The 20,021-nt window shown below is 53.5% G+C and overlaps 1 protein-coding gene across 2 annotated transcripts; it reads left to right on the forward strand.

Annotated features, from left to right (window-relative positions):
- The first annotated feature begins 289 nt into the window (after positions 1 to 289).
- Positions 290 to 19,419, forward strand: LOC135543417 (TLE family member 5-like). Of its 2 annotated transcripts, none has more exons than XM_064970655.1 (8): positions 290 to 967; positions 2,675 to 2,772; positions 3,079 to 3,142; positions 4,681 to 4,725; positions 5,698 to 5,760; positions 5,888 to 5,962; positions 6,059 to 6,232; positions 16,477 to 19,419. In XM_064970655.1, the coding sequence occupies exons 1-8, from the start codon at positions 941 to 943 to the stop codon at positions 16,561 to 16,563; spliced, it is 633 nt and encodes a 210-aa protein (XP_064826727.1). In that variant the 5' UTR covers positions 290 to 940; the 3' UTR covers positions 16,564 to 19,419. The 2 variants fall into 2 exon arrangements, with proteins under 2 accessions (XP_064826727.1, XP_064826728.1); XM_064970656.1 differs by having other exon boundaries at positions 293 to 967; positions 6,062 to 6,232.
- The last annotated feature ends 602 nt before the right edge of the window (positions 19,420 to 20,021 follow it).

The following is a 20,021-nucleotide window of genomic DNA, read 5'->3' on the forward strand; positions in this document are numbered from 1 at the left end:
TGGAGTGTCACAGAATAGAAATAATCAGTGATGGACATATTTCATCTACATTATGAGGATCATGATACCGAAGTTATGGGATTGGGGTCATTATACATTAAATGAGCAGGCTATTGTTATGAGTGTTAGGGAACCACCACATCTCACACTTGCGTGCTTTCATTAGGGGACAGTTCTACACACCTTCCACCGGGGGGCACACGGCAGCAGCAACACTTCCGCAAACTGTAATTTTATACATTTGACATCTAAAATGGGCCTTCGGAGCGCCGCCTCATTCTCTCATCACATGCAACGCCTGCTCATCGATGACTCGTACATTTTGTTGAGCAAGGGGTGGTTTCAGCTAGTAGTGAAGGCTTGTGTGTGGACATTAGCTAGCCTGCTATCGGTAGCTAGCTAACATATTGTGGAATTGAAGACGCTTTTCAAGAACAGATTTTCGACACGATTGCCCCACTTGACAGAAGCTAGAATATCTACGAGGAATTGGACAATATACAAATCTGCTACCTAAATTTACGTTGGCTCGCATGTCTCTGCTCAGATTTGCTAGCTAGTTAGTTAGCTAACAAGAAATGATATTGCTGTGACTTTGTCAACATCTACCTAGCCCAGATTTATTTTAAGATTCTTCGTAATCGGTGCCATATCTAATTTTGCACGTCTTGATGTTCAGCCTTTGTTTGTGCAATTTGTTAATTTTTAGCCAGGAACCAAATCAAAACCAACGCTAGCTAGCCAACAGCGTTGGAGAAAAAACCATCACGGCGCGAGACCGGTTAACTGGTGTCCTAGATAACATTAAGATAAATACATAGCCAGCTAACATTAACGTAGCTGTCTAAAAAACAAGAAAGGGAAGACGTTATAGTTGTCCAAAAACGGGGTCTAGATATTTTTATCCTGGTTGCTGAGGAACACCGATAAATCCATTGACATGATGTTTCCACAATCAAGACACTCGGTAAGTAGCTAACGTTAGCATAACTAGCTCGATGATAGCTAAATTCGAGCTATTCTAGCTAGTCACATAAACAATTAAGCTTTATCCATGTAAGAATAAAGGGGGATATCTACGATGGCCGTGGTATGTTTTCATTTGTGTTGTTGATGATGGATTCAATCGCTTGTCTGTCACGCGCCCCCGGCATTTGTTTACATTCCAGGCTAGCTCCTACTTAGCTAGCTAACGTTAGCTAACCAATATTACTAACTACAGCGGTTTTCATTAAGATTTGTGAATGGATGTTTACATTTTAGCCAGTCTATATTACTATACTAAACGTTGTCCACTCATTAGTAATGTGACATATTTGAACAGGGATATCTCAGCTAGCTAGGTAAAGTGACATCTGCTAATAATACGTAGCCTAGCCAACGTTGCTAGCTAGATAACTTTTTAGTCTTTTAGTCAAACCTAACACCTTAAGGGCATGTGGAATTAAATCAGTTAATTCATACAATAATAATTAAAAGGTACCCTTGATTGAGGATTCAATGGATGTCTTTAATTTGGATCCTTGATTACATTTTAGTCTCAAGGACTTCCAGCCACTATGCCATTTGGGATCACTACAGAAGTGGATGTAATATACAATAAAATATGCCATTTAGGAGACTATTTTATTCAAAGCGACTTAGTCATGCCCACATTTTATGTATGTGTGGCCCAGGGAATCGAGCCCACAACCCTGGCGATGCAAGTGCCATGCTCTACCAACTGAAATATACGGGATGTTGTGGCTAAATAATTTAGGCCTAAAGGTTTTAAAATTAATACTGGTGTGCTAATGATGCTGATAGTGGGTGGGAAATAAGAATGTACACAGTTTATGGTTGAGCCTATTTCTGTGCTTCTTCTTTCTCTTTAGCGTCCTACTACCCCTTAGGCCGGGATCGTAGTTCACACTATCAGGGTTTGTCCCTGCATAAACCTGTCCTCTCTCAATTCTAGTAGTTACCAGCCCCTTCTGGAGAGTGTGTGCTCCACTGGGTGCACAGGCTTTTGCTCCAGCCCTACTAATCACCTCATCAGGAGGACCTTGATTAGCTAAACCAAGTGTGTTTGTGTAGGGGCTGGAGCAGAAGCATTCACAGCCAATAAGTCTCCAGGATGGTAGTTGTAGAGCCCTGGTGTAATTTGGGTGGTGGCCTCCTTCCACCAGTCTGAAGTAGTAAGGCCTTAATGAGAAGCTTAACACTGGATTATGGCTCTGACTCAGCCTGGGGTCATTCTTGTTAGTTGGCCACCTCTGGAAACTCATCTAACACTGACCATACTCAGACTCACACATCCTCTCAGCCTGCGCTAATATTATCCCCCCACCCCAGCCCCCAGTAAAAGCCTAGATAAAAAAACTGCAGTAAGGTTAATCTCAGAGGTCAATCCCTCTGTTACTAAACAAACAATACCACCCCCATCTGTCTCTCACACACACAGTCACAAACCGTGCCTGTTCCCTTTCTATCACACACCCAAGTGTACGCCCCTTCTGATAAACATACAGTCCCATATACAGGGGGAGTGAAGAAATGCACACGTCGGTGAGAGGGGTAGGGGATGGAAACGCAGCTTCTCACTGATTGTTGATATCTTGTTGATTGTCTAACTGTTTGTTGTTGTTGTCTTGGGGATTCTGACTGTTGTATATTTGTTATTGTTGTCCCCCAGGCTTCCTCCCAGTCCTCCCAGCCTCTCAAGTTCACCACCTCTGACTCCTGCGACCGCATCAAGGACGAGTTTCAGTTCCTACAAGCACAATACCATAGGTAACACTGAAACACACACATGCTCAGTCACACACTGAAAACACCCACAAACACTGCATGCACTCAGACTCCAACATGCACTCACTCATATGTATGTATGTATGTATGTATATGTATATGTATATATATGTATATATATATGTATGTGTATATGTATATATGTATATGTGTATATATATATGTATATGTATGTATATATATATGTGTATATATATATGTGTATATATATGTATATATATATATGTGTATATATATGTATATATGTATGACATGTTCCTCACCAAATGTTGTCATATATCCAATCAGCTTGAAGATGGAGTGTGACAAGCTAGCTAGTGAGAAGTCAGAGATGCAGCGTCATTACATCATGGTGAGTGACATCATCACCTCTTCTTTTACTTTTAGCCAACCTAGGATACGCGTTGTCCATTACTACAATTCTCTCAGATATACAGTACCAGTCAAAGGTTTGGACACACCTACTCATTCCAGGGTTTTTATTTTATTTTTACTATTTTCTACATTGTAGAATAATAATAGTGAAGACATCAAAACTTTGAAATAACACATGGAATCATGTAGTAACCAAAAACGGGTTAAACAAATCAAAATATATTTGAGATTCTTCAAAGTAGCCACCCTTTGCCTTGATGACAGCTTTGCACACTCTTGGTAGTCACCTGGAATGCATTTCAATTAACAGGTGTGCCTCGTTAAATGTTAATTTTTATGGAATTTCTTTCCTAATGCGTTTGAGCCGATCAAAGAAAAAAGAGAGACGACAGTCCATCATTACTTTAAGACATGTAGGTCAGTCAATCTGGAAAATTTCAAGAACTTTGAAAGTTTCTTCGGCTGCAGTCACAAAAACCATCAAGCGCTGTGATGAAACTGGCCACAGGAAAAGAATACCCAGAGTTACCTCTGCTGCGGAGGATAACTTCATTCGAGTCAACTGCACCTCGGAATTGCAGCCCAAATAAACGCTTCACAGAGTTCAAGTACAGACACATCTCAACATTACCTGTTCAGAGGAGACTGTGTGAATCAGACCTTCATGGTCAAAATTCTGCAAAGAAACCACTACTAAAGGACACCAATAAGAAGAGACTTGCTTGGGCCAAGAAACACAAGCAATGAACATTAGACCGGTGGAAATCTGTCCTTTGGTCTGATGAGTCCCATTTGGGGATTTTTGGTTCCAACCACTGTGTCTTTGTGAGACGCAGAGTAGGTGAACGGATGATCTCCGCATGTGTGGTTCCCACCGTGAAGCACGGAGGAGGTGGTGTGGGGGGGCTTCTCTGGTGACATTGTCTGTGATTTATTTAGAATTTAAGGCACACTTAACCAGCATGTCTACCACAGCATGCTGCAGCGATACGCCATTCCATCTGGTTTGCACTTAGTAGGACTATATTTTGTTTTTCAACAGGATAATGACCCAACACACCTCCGGGCTGTGTAAGGGCTATTTGAACAAGAAGGAGAGCTGCATCAGATGACCTGGCTTCCACAATCACCCGACCTCAACCCAATTGAGATGTTTGGGGATGAGTTGGACCATCCAACAAGTGTTCAGCATATGTGGAAACTCCTTCAAGACTATTGGAAAAGCATTCCTCATGAAGCTGGTTGAGAAAAGGGTGGCTACTTTGAAGAATCTCAAATATATTTTGATTTGTTTAACCCGTTTTTGGTTACTACATGATTCCATATCTGTTATTTCATAGTTTTGATGTCTTCACTATTCTACAGTGTAGAGAATCATAAAAAAAAGAGCGCATTGGACACACCTATTCATTCAATCTTTTGACTGGTACTGTACACAAGTGTATTTATGGATTGATTTGGAATTCTGCAGTATGTTAGTGTTACGTCACAAACTCCCAAATCTTCTTTTTGCAGTACTACGAGATGTCTTATGGACTGAACATTGAAATGCACAAACAGGTAACTTATTATCTCTCACTCACTCTCTTTTCCTCTCTCTCTTTCCCCCCTTCTCTCTCTCTGGTACTGTGTTGTATTCTGACCATAGAGATCGTTAGAGGATGCAACATTGCATCTTTCCCATTATGGCGTCTGTGAGAGCATTGGCACCATTGAGGCCATCTCCATTTTGAAGTAGTACATTTTCTTATTCTACTACTTCTGAGTTGGTAAACAAACTGAAAGGGTGCACACGGCATAAAGCCAAGGTTGGCGATTTACTGCCACCTGTAGTTATGGAATGTTTCCTCACCAGTATAATTCATTGGCTGATCCCTCCTGATGACCTGAATGGAATTTTGTGATCCTTCCTTAACCCATAGGAAGTACCACTCAGTTAACTACTTAAAAATGGTGGGGCCTCCTGGGTGGCGCAGTGGTTAACGGCGCTGTACTGCTGCGCCAGCTGTGCCATCAGAGTCCCTGGGTTCGCGCCCAGGCTCTGTCGTGACCGGGAGGTCCGTGGGGCGACGCACAATTGGCCTAGCGTCGTCCGGGTTAGGGAGGGCTTGGTCGGTAGGGATGTCCTTGTCTCATCGCGCACCAGCGACTCCTGTGGTGGGCCGGGCGCAGTGCGCGCTAACCAAGGTTGCCAGGTGCATGGTGTACCCTCCGACACATTGGTGCGGCTGGCTTCCGGGTTGGATGCGCGCTGTGTTAAGAAGCAGTACGGCTGGTTGGGTTGTGTATCGGAGGACGCATGACTTTCAACCTTCGTCTCTCCCGAGCCCGTATGGGAGTTGTAGCGATGAGACAAGATAGTAGCTACTACAACAATTGGATACCACGAAATTGGGGAGAAAAAGGGGTAAAATAAAAATAAAAAATGGTGAGTGTCTTCAATGGCGCTGCCCATGCTAAAACGGGCTTTGGGCACTAGAAACCTCTATCTCTATGATTCTGACTGTCTGTCTGTCTGTCTCTTCTCCCCAGGCTGAGATCGTGAAGAGACTAAACGGGATCTGTGCTCAGGTTCTCCCCTACCTATCTCAAGAGGTATTACACTCTCCTCTCTACACATACTTTTCCTTAGGATATCATAATCCCATATCAACGTGTTGTACAATGTCAATCTATTTAATTCTGTACAATAGCTAAATGTGTTTGGATGTGTGTGTTGCAGCATCAGCAGCAGGTCCTAGGGGCCATAGAGAGAGCCAAGCAGGTCACTCCTCCTGAGATGAACTCTATCATACGGGTAGGCTGGTGTGTGTGTGTGTGTTAACTGTGCATATGTGACTCGTGTATGAATATGTGTGTGTATATAACCATGTGTATCTGTCTGTGCGTTTAGCAGCAGCTCCAGGTGCACCAGTTGTCTCAGCTCCAGGGCTTGGGCCTCCCCACGATGGCCCCTCTCCCCATGGGTCTGTCTGCTCCCAGCCTCCCCCCAACCTCCAGCGCGGGACTGATGTCCCTGTCCTCCATCCTGGCCTCTCACTCCCACTCACAGGCAGCACATGCACAGGTAACACACACACACACCTAACATCAGCAACACACACCTCCAGGGCTCTACAGTGTGACCATTTCACTCGCATATGTGACTAAAAATAAATATGCGCTAAACGGTCAACGTGATGTATCCAAGTGGGGACTTTACCCCCAGAACCAATACTGCCGTGGTTGTAGTATTTCTGATATTCTATGGTTGGTAATCGCACGAAGAACTACCAATATCATAATGCAACACGCAGCTCAATGAGCCAATCGTAGCATAATGTAGTCCGAGGCTGGAACTACCTCAGTAGGCTGGAAACGCAAGCCTTTGAATAGCTACCTTGAGAGAATCTGCATTCGCTTCTGTCAGGAGAAGGATACCTGCACCCCCTAGCAGGTAACACACACACGCACGCACCCCCTAGCAGGTAACACACACGCACGCACCCCCTAGCAGGTAACACACACGCACGCACCCCCTAGTAGGTAACACACACGCACGCACCCCCGAGCAGGTAACACACACGCACGCACCCCCTAGCAGGCAACACACACGCACGCACCCCCTAGCAGGTAACACACACGCACGCACCCCCTAGCAGGTAACACGCACGCACCCCCTAGCGGGTAACACACACGCACGCACCCCTAGCGGGTAACACACACGCACGCACCCCCTAGCGGGTAACACACACGCACGCACCCCTAGCACGCACCCCCCCCTAGCGGGTAACACACACGCACGCACCCCCTAGCGGGTAACACACACGCACGCACCCCCTAGCGGGTAACACACACGCACGCACCCCCTAGCGGGTAACACACACGCACGCACCCCCTAGCGGGTAACACACACGCACGCACCCCCGAGCGGGTAACACACACGCACGCACCCCGAGCGGGTAACACACACGCACGCACCCCCGAGCGGGTAACACACACGCACGCACCCCCTAGCGGGTAACACACACGCACGCACCCCCTAGCGGGTAACACGCGCGCCCCCCCCCTAGCGGGTAACACGCGCGCCCCCCCCTAGCGGGTAACACGCGCGCCCCCTAGCGGGTAACACGCGCCCCCCTAGCGGGTAACACGCGCGCCCCCTAGCGGGTAACACGCGCGCCCCCCCTAGCGGGTAACACGCGCGCCCCCCTAGCGGGTAACACGCGCGCTCCCCTAGCGGGTAACACGCGCGCTCCCCTAGCGGGTAACACGCGCGCTCCCCCTAGCGGGTAACACGCGCGCTCCCCCTAGCGGGTAACACGCGCGCTCCCCCCCTAGCGGGTAACACGCGCGCTCCCCCCCTAGCGGGTAACACGCGCGCTCCCCCCCTAGCGGGTAACACGCGCGCCCCCCTAGCGGGTAACACGCGCGCCCCCTAGCGGGTAGCACGCGCACCCCCCTAGCGGGTAGCACGCGCACCCCCTAGCGGGTAGCACGCGCACCCCCTAGCGGGTAGCACGCGCACCCCCTAGCAGGTAACACACGCACCCCCCTAGCAGGTAGCACGCGCACCCCCCTAGCAGGTAGCACGCGCACCCCCCTAGCAGGTAGCACGCGCACGAGCACCCCCTAGCAGGTAGCACGCGCACGAGCACCCCCTAGCAGGAAACACGACGAGCACCCCCTAGCAGGAAACACGCGCACGAGCACCCCCTAGCAGGAAACACGCGCACGAGCACCCCCTAGCAGGAAACACGAGCACCCCCCTAGCAGGAAACACGCGCACGAGCACCCCCTAGCAGGTAACACGAGCACCCCCTAGCAGGAAACACGAGCACCCCTAGCAGGAACACACGCACGAGCACCCCTAGCAGGTAACACGCAGCACCCCCTAGCAGGAACACGCGCACGAGCACCCCCTAGCAGGTAACACGCGCACCCCTAGCAGCACCCCCTAGCAGGTAACACGCGCACCCCCCTAGCAGGTAACACGCGCACCCCCTAGCAGGTAACACGCGCACCCCCTAGCAGGTAACACGCGCACCCCCTAGCAGGTAACACGCGCACCCCCTAGCAGGTAACACGGCACGACCACCCCCTAGCAGGTAACACGCGCACCCCCTAGCAGGTAACACGCGCACGAGCACCCCCTAGCAGGTAACACGCGCACCCCCTAGCAGGTAACACGAGCACCCCCTAGCAGGTAACACGCACCACCCCCTAGCAGGTAACACGCGCACCCCCTAGCAGGTAACACGCGCGACCCCCCTAGCAGGTAACACGCGCACCCCCTAGCAGGTAACACGCGCACCCCCTAGCAGGAAACACGCGCACGAGCACCCCCTAGCAGGAAACACGCGCACGAGCACCCCCTAGCAGGAAACACGCGCACCCCCTAGCAGGTAACACGCGCACGAGCACCCCCTAGCAGGTAACACGCGCACGAGCACCCCCTAGCAGGTAACACGCGCACGAGCACCCCCTAGCAGGTAACACGCGCACCCCCCTAGCAGGTAACACGCGCCCCCCTAGCAGGTAACACGCGCACCCCCTAGCAGGTAACAGGCGCACCCCCTAGCAGGTAACACGCGCACCCCCTAGCAGGTAACACGCGCACCCCCTAGCAGGTAACACGCGCACCCCCTAGCAGGTAACACGCGCACCCCCTAGCAGGTAACACGCGCACCCCCTAGCAGGTAACACGCGCACCCCCCTAGCAGGTAACACGCGCACCCCCTAGCAGGTAACACGCGCACCCCCCTAGCAGGTAACACGCGCACCCCCCTAGCAGGTAACACGCGCACCCCCTAGAGCACCCCCCCCCCTAGCAGGTAACACGCGCACCCCCTAGCAGGTAACACGCGCACGAGCACCCCCCTAGCAGGTAACACGCGCACCCCCCTAGCAGGTAACACGCGCACCCCCCTAGCAGGTAACACGCGCACCCCCCTAGCAGGTAACACGCGCACCACCCCCTAGCAGGTAACACGCGCACCCCCCTAGCAGGTAACACGCGCACGAGCACCCCCTAGCAGGTAACACGCGCACGAGCACCCCCTAGCAGGAAACACGCGCACCCCCTAGCAGGCACGCGCACCCCCTAGCAGGTAACACGCGCACCACCCCCTAGCAGGTAACACGCGCACCCCCTAGCAGGTAACACGCGCACGAGCACCCCCTAGCAGGTAACACACCCCCTAGCAGGTAACACGAGCACCCCCTAGCAGGTAACACGCGCACGCACCCCCTAGCAGGTAACACGCGCACGAGCACCCCTAGCAGGTAACACGCGCACGAGCACCCCCTAGCAGGTAACACACGCACACACACCCCCTCCTAGCAGGTAACACGCGCACCCCCTAGCAGGTAACACACGCGAGCACCCCCTAGCAGGTAACACGAGCACCCCCTAGCAGGTAACACGCGCACCCCCCTAGCAGGTAACACGACGAGCACCCCCTAGCAGGTAACACACGCACGAGCACCCCCTAGCAGGTAACACACGCACACCCCCCTAGCAGGTAACACCCCCCCCTAGCAGGTAACACGCGCACGCAGGTAACACCCCCTAGCAGGTAACACGCGCACGAGCACCCCCTAGCAGGTAACACGCACACACACCCCTAGCAGGTAACACGCGCACGAGCACCCCCTAGCAGGTAAACACACGCGCACCCCCTAGCAGGTAACACGCGCACGAGCACCCCCTAGCAGGTAACACGCGCACGCAGGTAACACGAGCACCCCCTAGCAGGTAACACGCGCACGAGCACCCCTAGCAGGTAACACGCACGAGCACCCCCTAGCAGGTAACACGCAGGTAACACGCACGAGCACCCCTAGCAGGTAACACGCGCACCCCCCTAGCAGGTAACACGCGCACCCCCTAGCAGGTAACACCAGCACGAGCACCCCCTAGCAGGTAACACACGCACGAGCACCCCTAGCAGGTAACACACGCACACACCCCTAGCAGGTAACACACGACACACACCCCCTAGCAGGTAACACGCGCACCACCCCCTAGCAGGTAACACGCGCACCCCCCTAGCAGGTAACACGAGCACCCCTAGCACGTAACACACGCACGAGCACCCCCTAGCAGGTAACACACGCACGAGCACCCCCTAGCAGGTAACACGCGCACGAGCACCCCCTAGCAGGTAACACACGCACGAGCACCCCCTAGCAGGTAACACGCGCACGAGCACCCCCTAGCAGGTAACACGAGCACCCCCTAGCAGGTAACACGCGCACGAGCACCCCCTAGCAGGTAACACACGCACGAGCACCCCCTAGCAGGTAACACGCGCACACCCCTAGCAGGTAACACACGCACGCACCCCCTAGCAGGTAACCCCACCCCCTAGCAGGTAACACACGCACGAGCACCCCCCTAGCAGGTAGCACGAGCACCCCCTAGCAGGTAACACGCGCACCCCCTAGCAGGTAACCCACGCACGAGCACCCCCTAGCAGGTAACACGCACACCCCCTAGCAGGTAACACGCGCACACACCCCCTAGCAGGTAACACGCGCACCACCCCTAGCAGGTAACACACGCACGAGCACCCCCTAGCAGGTAACACGCGCACCCCCTAGCAGGTAACACGACGAGCACCCCCTAGCAGGTAACACGCGCACCCCCTAGCAGGTAACACGAGCACCCCTAGCAGGTAACACACGCACGAGCACCCCCTAGCAGGTAACACGCACGACACCCCCTAGCAGGTAACACGCGCACCCCCCCTAGCAGGTAACACACGCACCCCCTAGCAGGTAACACACGCAGGAACAGCACCCCCTAGCAGGTAACACGCGCACGAGCACCCCCTAGCAGGTAACACGCGCACGAGCACCCCCTAGCAGGTAACACGCGCACGAGCACCCCCTAGCAGGTAACACGCGCACGAGCACCCCCTAGCAGGTAACACGCGCACCCCCCTAGCAGGTAACACGCGCACCCCCCTAGCAGGTAACACGCGCACGAGCACCCCCTAGCAGGTAACACGCGCACCCCCCTAGCAGGTAACACGCGCACCCCCTAGCAGGTAACACGCGCACCCCCCTAGCAGGTAACACGCGCACCCCCCTAGCAGGTAACACGCACACCCCCTAGCAGGTAACACGCGCACGAGCACCCCCTAGCAGGTAACACGCGCACGAGCACCCCTAGCAGGTAACACGCGCACGAGCACCCCTAGCAGGTAGCACGAGCACCCCCCTAGCAGGTAGCACGAGCACCCCCCTAGCAGGTAACACGCGCACCCCACTAGCAGGTAACAGGCGCACCCCACTAGCAGGTAACACGCGCACCCCCCTAGCAGGTAACACACGCACGAGCACCCCCTAGCAGGTAACACACGCACGAGCACCCCTAGCAGGTAACACACGCACGAGCACCCCCCTAGCAGGTAACACGCGCACCCCCTAGCAGGTAACACGCACCCCCCTAGCAGGTAACACACGCACACACACCCCCCTAGCAGGTAACACACACACCCCCTAGCAGGTAACACACGCACGAGCACCCCTAGCAGGTAACACGCGCACCCCCTAGCAGGTAACACCGCACCACCCCCTAGCAGGTAACACGCGCACCCCCTAGCAGGTAACACGCACACCCCCCTAGCAGGTAACACGCGCACGAGCACCCCTAGCAGGTAACACACGCACACACCCCCCTAGCAGGTAACACGCGCACCCCCTAGCAGGTAACACACGCACGAGCACCCCCTAGCAGGTAACACGCGCACGAGCACCCCCTAGCAGGTAACACGAGCACCCCCTAGCAGGAAACACGCGCACGAGCACCCCCTAGCAGGTAACACGCGCACGAGCACCCCTAGCAGGTAACACCCCCCCCTAGCAGGTAACACACGCACGAGCACCCCCTAGCAGGTAACACGCACCACCCCTAGCAGGTAACACGCGCACGAGCACCCCTAGCAGGTAACACACGCACGAGCACCCCCTAGCAGGTAACACACGCGCACCCCTAGCAGGTAGCAGGTAACACGCGCACCACCCTAGCAGGTAACACGCGCACGAGCACCCCCTAGCAGGTAACACGCACCCCTAGCAGGTAACACACGCACGAGCACCCCCTAGCAGGTAAAACGCGCACGAGCACCCCCTAGCAGGAAACACGAGCACCCCCTAGCAGGAAACACGAGCACCCCCTAGCAGGAAACACGCGCACGAGCACCCCCTAGCAGGAAACACGCGCACGAGCACCCCCTAGCAGGTAACACGCGCACGAGCACCCCCTAGCAGGTAACACGCGCACGAGCACCCCCTAGCAGGTAACACGCACACGAGCACCCCTAGCAGGTAACACACGAGCACCCCCTAGCAGGTAACACGCGCACGAGCACCCCCTAGCAGGTAACACGCGCACGAGCACCCCCTAGCAGGTAACACGCGCACGAGCACCCCCTAGCAGGTAACACGCGCACGAGCACCCCTAGCAGGTAACACGCAGGTAGCAGGTAACACGCGCACGAGCACCCCCTAGCAGGTAACACGCGCACAGGTAACACGCACACCCCCCTAGCAGGTAACACGCGCACCCCCTAGCAGGTAACACGCGCACGAGCACCCCTAGCAGGTAACACGCAGGTAACACGAGCACCCCTAGCAGGTAACACGCGCACCCCCTAGCAGGTAACACACGCACGAGCACCCCTAGCAGGTAACACGCGCAGCAGGTAACACACGCACCCCCTAGCAGGTAACACACGCACCCCCTAGCAGGTAACACGCACCCCCTAGCAGGTAACACCCCCTAGCAGGTAACACGCGCACCCCCTAGCAGGTAACACGCGCACGCCCCCTAGCAGGTAACACGCACCCCCTAGCAGGTAACACGCGCACCCCCTAGCACACGAGCACCCCCTAGCAGGTAACACGCGCACGAGCACCCCCTAGCAGGTAACACCCCCTAGCGCACGACCACCCCTAGCAGGTAACACGCGCACGAGCACCCCTAGCAGGTAACACGCGCACGAGCACCCCTAGCAGGTAACACGCGCACGAGCACCCCCTAGCAGGTAACACGCGCACGAGCACCCCCTAGCAGGTAACACGCGCACGACACCCCCTAGCAGGTAACACCCCCCTAGCAGGTAACACGCGCACGAGCACCCCCTAGCAGGAACACACACCCCACGAGCACCCCCTAGCAGGTAAACACGCGCACGAGCACCCCTAGCAGGTAACACGCGCACGAGCACCCCCTAGCAGGTAACACGCGCACGAGCACCCCTAGCAGGTAGCACGGCACCCCCTAGCAGGTAACACGCAGGTACACACCCCCTAGCAGGTAACACGCGCACGAGCACCCCCCCTAGCAGGTAACACGCGCACGAGCACCCCCTAGCAGGTAACACGCGCACCCCCTAGCAGGTAACACACGAGCACCCCCTAGCAGGAAACACGCGCAGGTAACAGGTAACACACGCACCACCCCTAGCAGGTAACACACGCACGAGCACCCCCTAGCAGGTAACACGCACACACGAGCACCCCTAGCAGGTAACACGCGCACCCCCCTAGCAGGTAACACGCGCACGAGCACCCCCTAGCAGGTAACACGCGCACGAGCACCCCCTAGCAGGTAACACACGCACGAGCACCCCCTAGCAGGTAACACGCGCACCCCCCTAGCAGGTAACACACGCACGAGCACCCCCTAGCAGGTAACACGCGCACGAGCACCCCCTAGCAGGTAACACGCACGAGCACCCCCTAGCAGGTAACACGCGCACGAGCACCCCCTAGCAGGTAACACGCGCACCCCCCTAGCAGGTAACACGCGCACCCCCCTAGCAGGTAACACGCGCACCCCCCCTAGCAGGTAACAACACCCCCTAGCAGGTAACACACGCACGAGCACCCCTAGCAGGTAACACGCGCACGAGCACCCCCTAGCAGGTAACACACGCGCACCCCCTAGCAGGTAACACGCGCACCCCCTAGCAGGTAACACGCGCACCCCCTAGCAGGTAACACGCGCACGAGCACCCCCCTAGCAGGTAACACGCGCACGAGCACCCCCTAGCAGGTAACACGCGCACCCCCCTAGCAGGTAACACGCACCCCCTAGCAGGTAACACGCACACCCCCTAGCAGGTAACACGCGCACGAGCACCCCCTAGCAGGTAACACGAGCACCCCCTAGCAGGTAACACGCGCACGAGCACCCCCCTAGCAGGTAACACGCGCACCCCCCTAGCAGGTAACACGAGCACCCCCTAGCAGGTAACACGAGCACCCCTAGCAGGTAACACGCACGAGCACCCCCTAGCAGGTAACACGCGCACACACCCCTAGCAGGTAACACGCACCCCTAGCAGGTAACACGCGAGCACCCCCTAGCAGGTAACACGCACGAGCACCCCCTAGCAGGTAAACACGCACCCCCTAGCAGGTAACACACGCCACCCCCTAGCAGGTAACACGCGTACACACCCCCCCCTAGCAGGTAACACACGCACGAGCACCCCTAGCAGGTAACACGCGCTCGCCCCTAGCAGGTAACACTCGCACGAGCACCCCCTAGCAGGTAACACGCGCACCCCCTAGCCCCCCCCTAGCAGGTAACACACGCACGAGCACCCCCTAGCAGGTAACACGAGCACCCCTAGCACCCCCTAGCAGGTAACACGAGCACCCCCCCCCTAGCAGGTAACACACGCAGAGCACCCCCCCTAGCAGGTAACACGCGCACAGCACCCCCTAGCAGGTAACACGCGCACCCCCCTAGCAGGTAACACGCGCACGAGCACCCCCTAGCAGGTAACACGCGCACGAGCACCCCCTAGCAGGTAACACGCGCACGAGCACCCCCTAGCAGGTAACACGAGCACCCCCCTAGCAGGTAACACGAGCACCCCCTAGCAGGTAACACACGCACGAGCACCCCCTAGCAGGTAACACGCGCACGAGCACCCCTAGCAGGTAACACGCGCACGAGCACCCCCTAGCAGGTAACACGCGCACGAGCACCCCCTAGCAGGTAACACACGCACGAGCACCCCTAGCAGGTAACACGCGCACCCCCTAGCAGGTAACACGCGCACCCCCCCCTAGCAGGTAACAGGCGCACCCCACTAGCAGGTAACACGCGCACCCCCCTAGCAGGTAACACGACGCACCCCCTAGCAGGTAACACACGCACCCCCCTAGCAGGTAACAAACGCACGAGCACCCCCTAGCAGGAAACACACGCACCCCCCTAGCAGGTAACACACGCACACACACCCCCCTAGCAGGTAACACACACACACACACCCCCCTAGCAGGTAACACACACACACACACCCCCTAGCAGGTAACACGCGCACCCCCTAGCAGGTAACACACGCACGAGCACCCCCTAGCAGGTAACACGCGCACCCCCCTAGCAGGTAACACGAGCACCCCCTAGCACGTAACACACGCACGAGCACCCTCTAGCAGGTAACACACGCATGAGCACCCCCTAGCAGGTAACACGAGCACCCCCTAGCAGGTAACACACGCACGAGCACCCCCTAGCAGGTAACACACACACACCCCCCTAGCAGATAACACGCGCACGAGCACCCCCTAGCAGGTAACACACGCACGAGCACCCCCTAGCAGGTAACACACACACACACCCCTAGCAGGTAACACACGCACACACACCCCCCTAGCAGGTAACACGCGCACGAGCACCCCCTAGCAGGTAACACACGCACGAGCACCCCCTAGCAGGTAACACACACACACACACCCCCTAGCAGGTAACACACGCACACACACCCCCACCCCCTAGCAGGTAACATGCGCACCCCCCTAGAGCACCCCCCCTAGCAGGTAACACGCGCACCCCTAGCAGGTAACACGACCCCTAGCACCCCTAACACGCACCCCCTAGCACGTAACACACGCACGAGCACCCCTAGCAGGTAACACACGCACGAGCACCCCCTAGCAGGTAACACGAGCACCCCCTAGCAGGTAACACACGCACGAGCACCCCCTAGCAGGTAACACACGCACGAGCACCCCCTAGCAGATAACACACGCACACACACCCCCCTAGCAGGTAACACGCGCACGAGCACCCCCTAGCAGGTAACACACGCACGAGCACCCCCTAGCAGGTAACACACACACACACACCCCCTAGCAGGTAACACACGCACACACACCCCCCTAGCAGGTAACACGAGCACCCCCTAGCAGGTAACACACACACACACACCCCCCTAGCAGGTAACACGTGCACCCCCCACCCCCCCCAGTTCACGGCTCTCTTCCACTCCTTGTGTTTTGTTCTCTTGTCTCCTCCCCCACCAGGCTCAGGCCCAGCTGGCTAAAGAAGACAAGGCCAGAGACGCAGCAGAGAGAGAACAGAGGGAAGAGGACGGAGACAAGTCCGACTGATGGTGGAGCGTGAATGGGAAGGAGTGGAGAGCGGGGCGAGGGTGAGACAAGTTGGACTGATGGACATCCAGGAGTGGATCTACTGTGGCAGGGCTAGGGGGGGGGGTTGAGTTGAGTGTTCATACAGTAGGTGTCACCCCGTGGTTCAGGTCTTTAGAGTTACTCTCTGGGCCTCCACTCCATCGCTTCCTTATCCTTCTTTTTCATCTTCTATTATCATCAAATCAGTTCGTCACCAAGCCTGTTGGACAGGTCTCCTCTGTCTGACTCCTTCCTCTTTTCCTTTCCTCTCCTCTGTTCACTATTGCTGCTGACAACCCATTGCCAACAGATACTACCCTGACCGCTAACCCAGAGATGTGGACTCGAGTCACGTGACTTGGACATTTTATGACTTGACATTTTATCAAGCGCCCCACTCCACTGTCCTGCGGTATTTATTTAGCAAACGTGATAACACATCACTCCCAACAAACAAAAGCAAGAACTCTTAACCCGAAATGTTACAGCAGCCAACACCTAAACTGTAGGGGAAGAAAACGAGATGACTTCTCAGTCTAATCAACTAGGCTACTGATAACAACCAGGTGGTAATGTTATGTAGCCTATTTTATAGACCATTTATTTGTGTTAGGAGAAAATGTGAATGTGATCAAATTTGGTTCAAGCTAAATTCAAACTTGGACTGGCTAGGCTGCCTTGACCTTTTCAATCTAAAACTATTAACTGAAATTAATCAAACACTACTGATTTACATGGACTGTGTGAGTTACATTTGAATTAAAGTTGCAGAGGCCTACACGATGCAAACCTGCATAAAGCAAGCCCTGTGAGTTATTGTCCAATTGCAATTGTTGTGTCTGTAGAGGAAACCCCTGTTAGTCTAGTTTTTAAATATAATTCATGTGAACAAGTACAGGGTTGCTGCAGTTTGACAGGGGTTTTCATCCTCCCAAGGGCCAGGAGTAAAAAAAAAATAATAATCTTGGGTCCCACTCACATCATTGTCCATATAAAAACCATTTTACAACTGATTAATGACTGTCATACCCTATAAAGTCTTTATACCTGGTTAGGTTACCAGATTAGGGAAAGGTCCAAGCCCCAGGGGAAACTAACCACTCTGGGACCTGTGGTGCCATCTCTGGATCAGTCCCAAAAAATCGTTGCGTTCAGTTTTTAAAACACGTTGGTCCTAAATCATTGCAGTTACAATGAAATTGGCATAAAACACTTAAGCGTTGACTTGAGGACTCGAAACCCAAAATTAGGAACTTGTGACTTGACCCAAGCTGTGGGACTTGACTTGAGACTTGCCCGTTATTTCTTGGGACTTGACTCAAAGCTTAAAACTTGAGACTTGCAAAATTGTGACTTGGTCCCATCTTAGCTCTAACCCTTTAACCCCTGACCTCTGTTCCTTTTCTCCTCGTAGAAGTTGCCCTTAAGCTCAGATTTAAACGATCAAAACATTACTGACCTTTGATCAGTGTCTACGGACCACTTCCTCCTGTAGGTCTCTGCTGATTGGCTGCAGAGTTACTGCTAACTCTGCTCACTGATCTCACAGACAGTGTTCTGAAAGGGCCACTTGAATAAGACAGTCGAGTGTAAAAGTCATAGGAGCTCGAGCGAGTGTGTGTGTGTGTGTGTGTGCAAACGTACGTTTTATATTTATGAACCACCTTTCGTATTCTCCCTCCCGCCCCTGTCTGTCCACTCTCTTAACTGACCAAGTCTATGGTCCAGTCCCAAATCAACCCCTAGCCCCTAAGCACTTTCCCCTAGACAGAGGAAGTGTCTGAAGGGTAAGGGTTGATCCTGGACGAGGCCTAAATCTAACGGGACCTAAGCTTCACATCAATCATGTGCTCATTCAGATCAGATCCTATTGGTAGAAAGAGAGAGGAATACATTTGCATATGTCGTTCTGTTGGTTAGCATAGCACTTGGAGCTAGAATGTGTGGTGAGCGAGCATGGTGCCAAACCGTTTAACACAGCTGTAGCGCACTAACCTAAGACCTACCCTCAGACGAATAACTGTCTTTCTAATTCAAGGCGATACGTTTTAGTTCTTCTCCAGGACAGTAGGTGGCAGCAATGCCACACCAAACCAGACCCAGGGCTGTATTCAATCAAACCACAGTATTTACAGACTTTATTCCCCCCCAATGGGTTGATTCAAATCACAGGACCCTAAAGACCGACTACTACTTCTGCCAGGTAGACTCTCCTCACAGGTAGATGCTTCAAGTTTTCAGAATAAGAAGTGTGTTTTCGGGCAGTAGTTTGTAAACCAAGACACTGTAAACTTTGCTATTGCAGGTTTGATTGAATTTAGAGCAAAACTCGGACATGAATGGTTTGTGTGTTTCTGTTGTGAAGGGCCCATTTATATATCAATATACATATATACTTTTTTAAGCATTTTTGTATGTTTCAAAGCTGCTTTTGGTGTGTATGCGTGTGATGGAAGACGACGTGTCAGTGCAGCGTGTGTATTATGTGATGTGCTATGGAAAGAGGTACTACCCAATATCCCCCCTCCTCTCCTGCCCCCATGACAATGCTGAGGAAATGTCGCCTCCTTGTTGAGCTTTGTAAATGTAATTTTTAAAACTCTTTAATTTGTCATTATATGTGAAACTTCATAGGTGTGTACTTGGCGATAATGTATGTCATCTGTGTTATGAAAAACCAATACTTATAGCTTCATTTAAAAGACGTGGCGGGGAAAAGTCACATCTAATGTAAACCAACCAAACCGAAACATTGACTACACAACATGACTGAAAGAAGCGCTCGGCAGTAAGGAAATGTCTATGGTGCCTTACAAATAAATGACTCAACGGAGAGACTGTTTCTAGTGGTTTTTGTATTTGTGTGTTTGCATACAAGAATGCCTGTGGGTATACTACAAAGCAGTATCGATGAGTGAGTTAGCCAGGTGACTTTGATAAACAACCAGAAATCATTTCTGGTTTATTAAAAAAGCTTAAATGAACTTGTAGAGGTTTTGACCCCTTGGATTTCTTCACTTTTAATTGTTAAATGGGGATTACATTTTTTTGGCCATTTTGTCAACAGTCTACACAGTACTTTGTCAAAGTGGAATAATGTTTGTTTTTTTGATTCATTAAAATGTAATGACATAGTCATTAAGTTGCATAAATATTCAGCTCCCTGAGTCAATACATGTTAGAAACACCTTTGGCATCGATTACAGCTGTGAGTCTTCTTGGGTAAGTCTCTTAAGAGATTTCCACACCTGCATTGTGCAATATTTGCCTATTATTCTTTATGCTCAATCAAGATGTTGCGGATCATAGCTAAACAGGAATTATCAACTCTTGCCCTAGATTTTCAAGGAGATTTAAGTCAAGTAACTTGGCCACTCAGGAGCATTGTCTTGGTAAACAACTCCAGTGAGGATTTGGCCTTCTGTGGTATGTTATTG

The sequence above is a fragment of the Oncorhynchus masou genome, chromosome 7 (assembly GCF_036934945.1).
Source record: "Oncorhynchus masou masou isolate Uvic2021 chromosome 7, UVic_Omas_1.1, whole genome shotgun sequence".
NCBI classification, from domain to species: Eukaryota; Metazoa; Chordata; class Actinopteri; order Salmoniformes; family Salmonidae; genus Oncorhynchus; species Oncorhynchus masou.

Bases quoted from the DNA above. Each gene is read 5' to 3' on its own strand.
- LOC135543417 (XM_064970655.1), top strand. From the start codon at position 941: ATGATGTTTCCACAATCAAGACACTCG. The intron at 968-2,674 runs GTAAGTAGCTAA...GTTGTCCCCCAG, and splicing joins TTCCACAATCAAGACACTCG to GCTTCCTCCCAGTCCTCCCA. The intron at 5,963-6,058 runs GTAGGCTGGTGT...CTGTGCGTTTAG, and splicing joins AGATGAACTCTATCATACGG to CAGCAGCTCCAGGTGCACCA.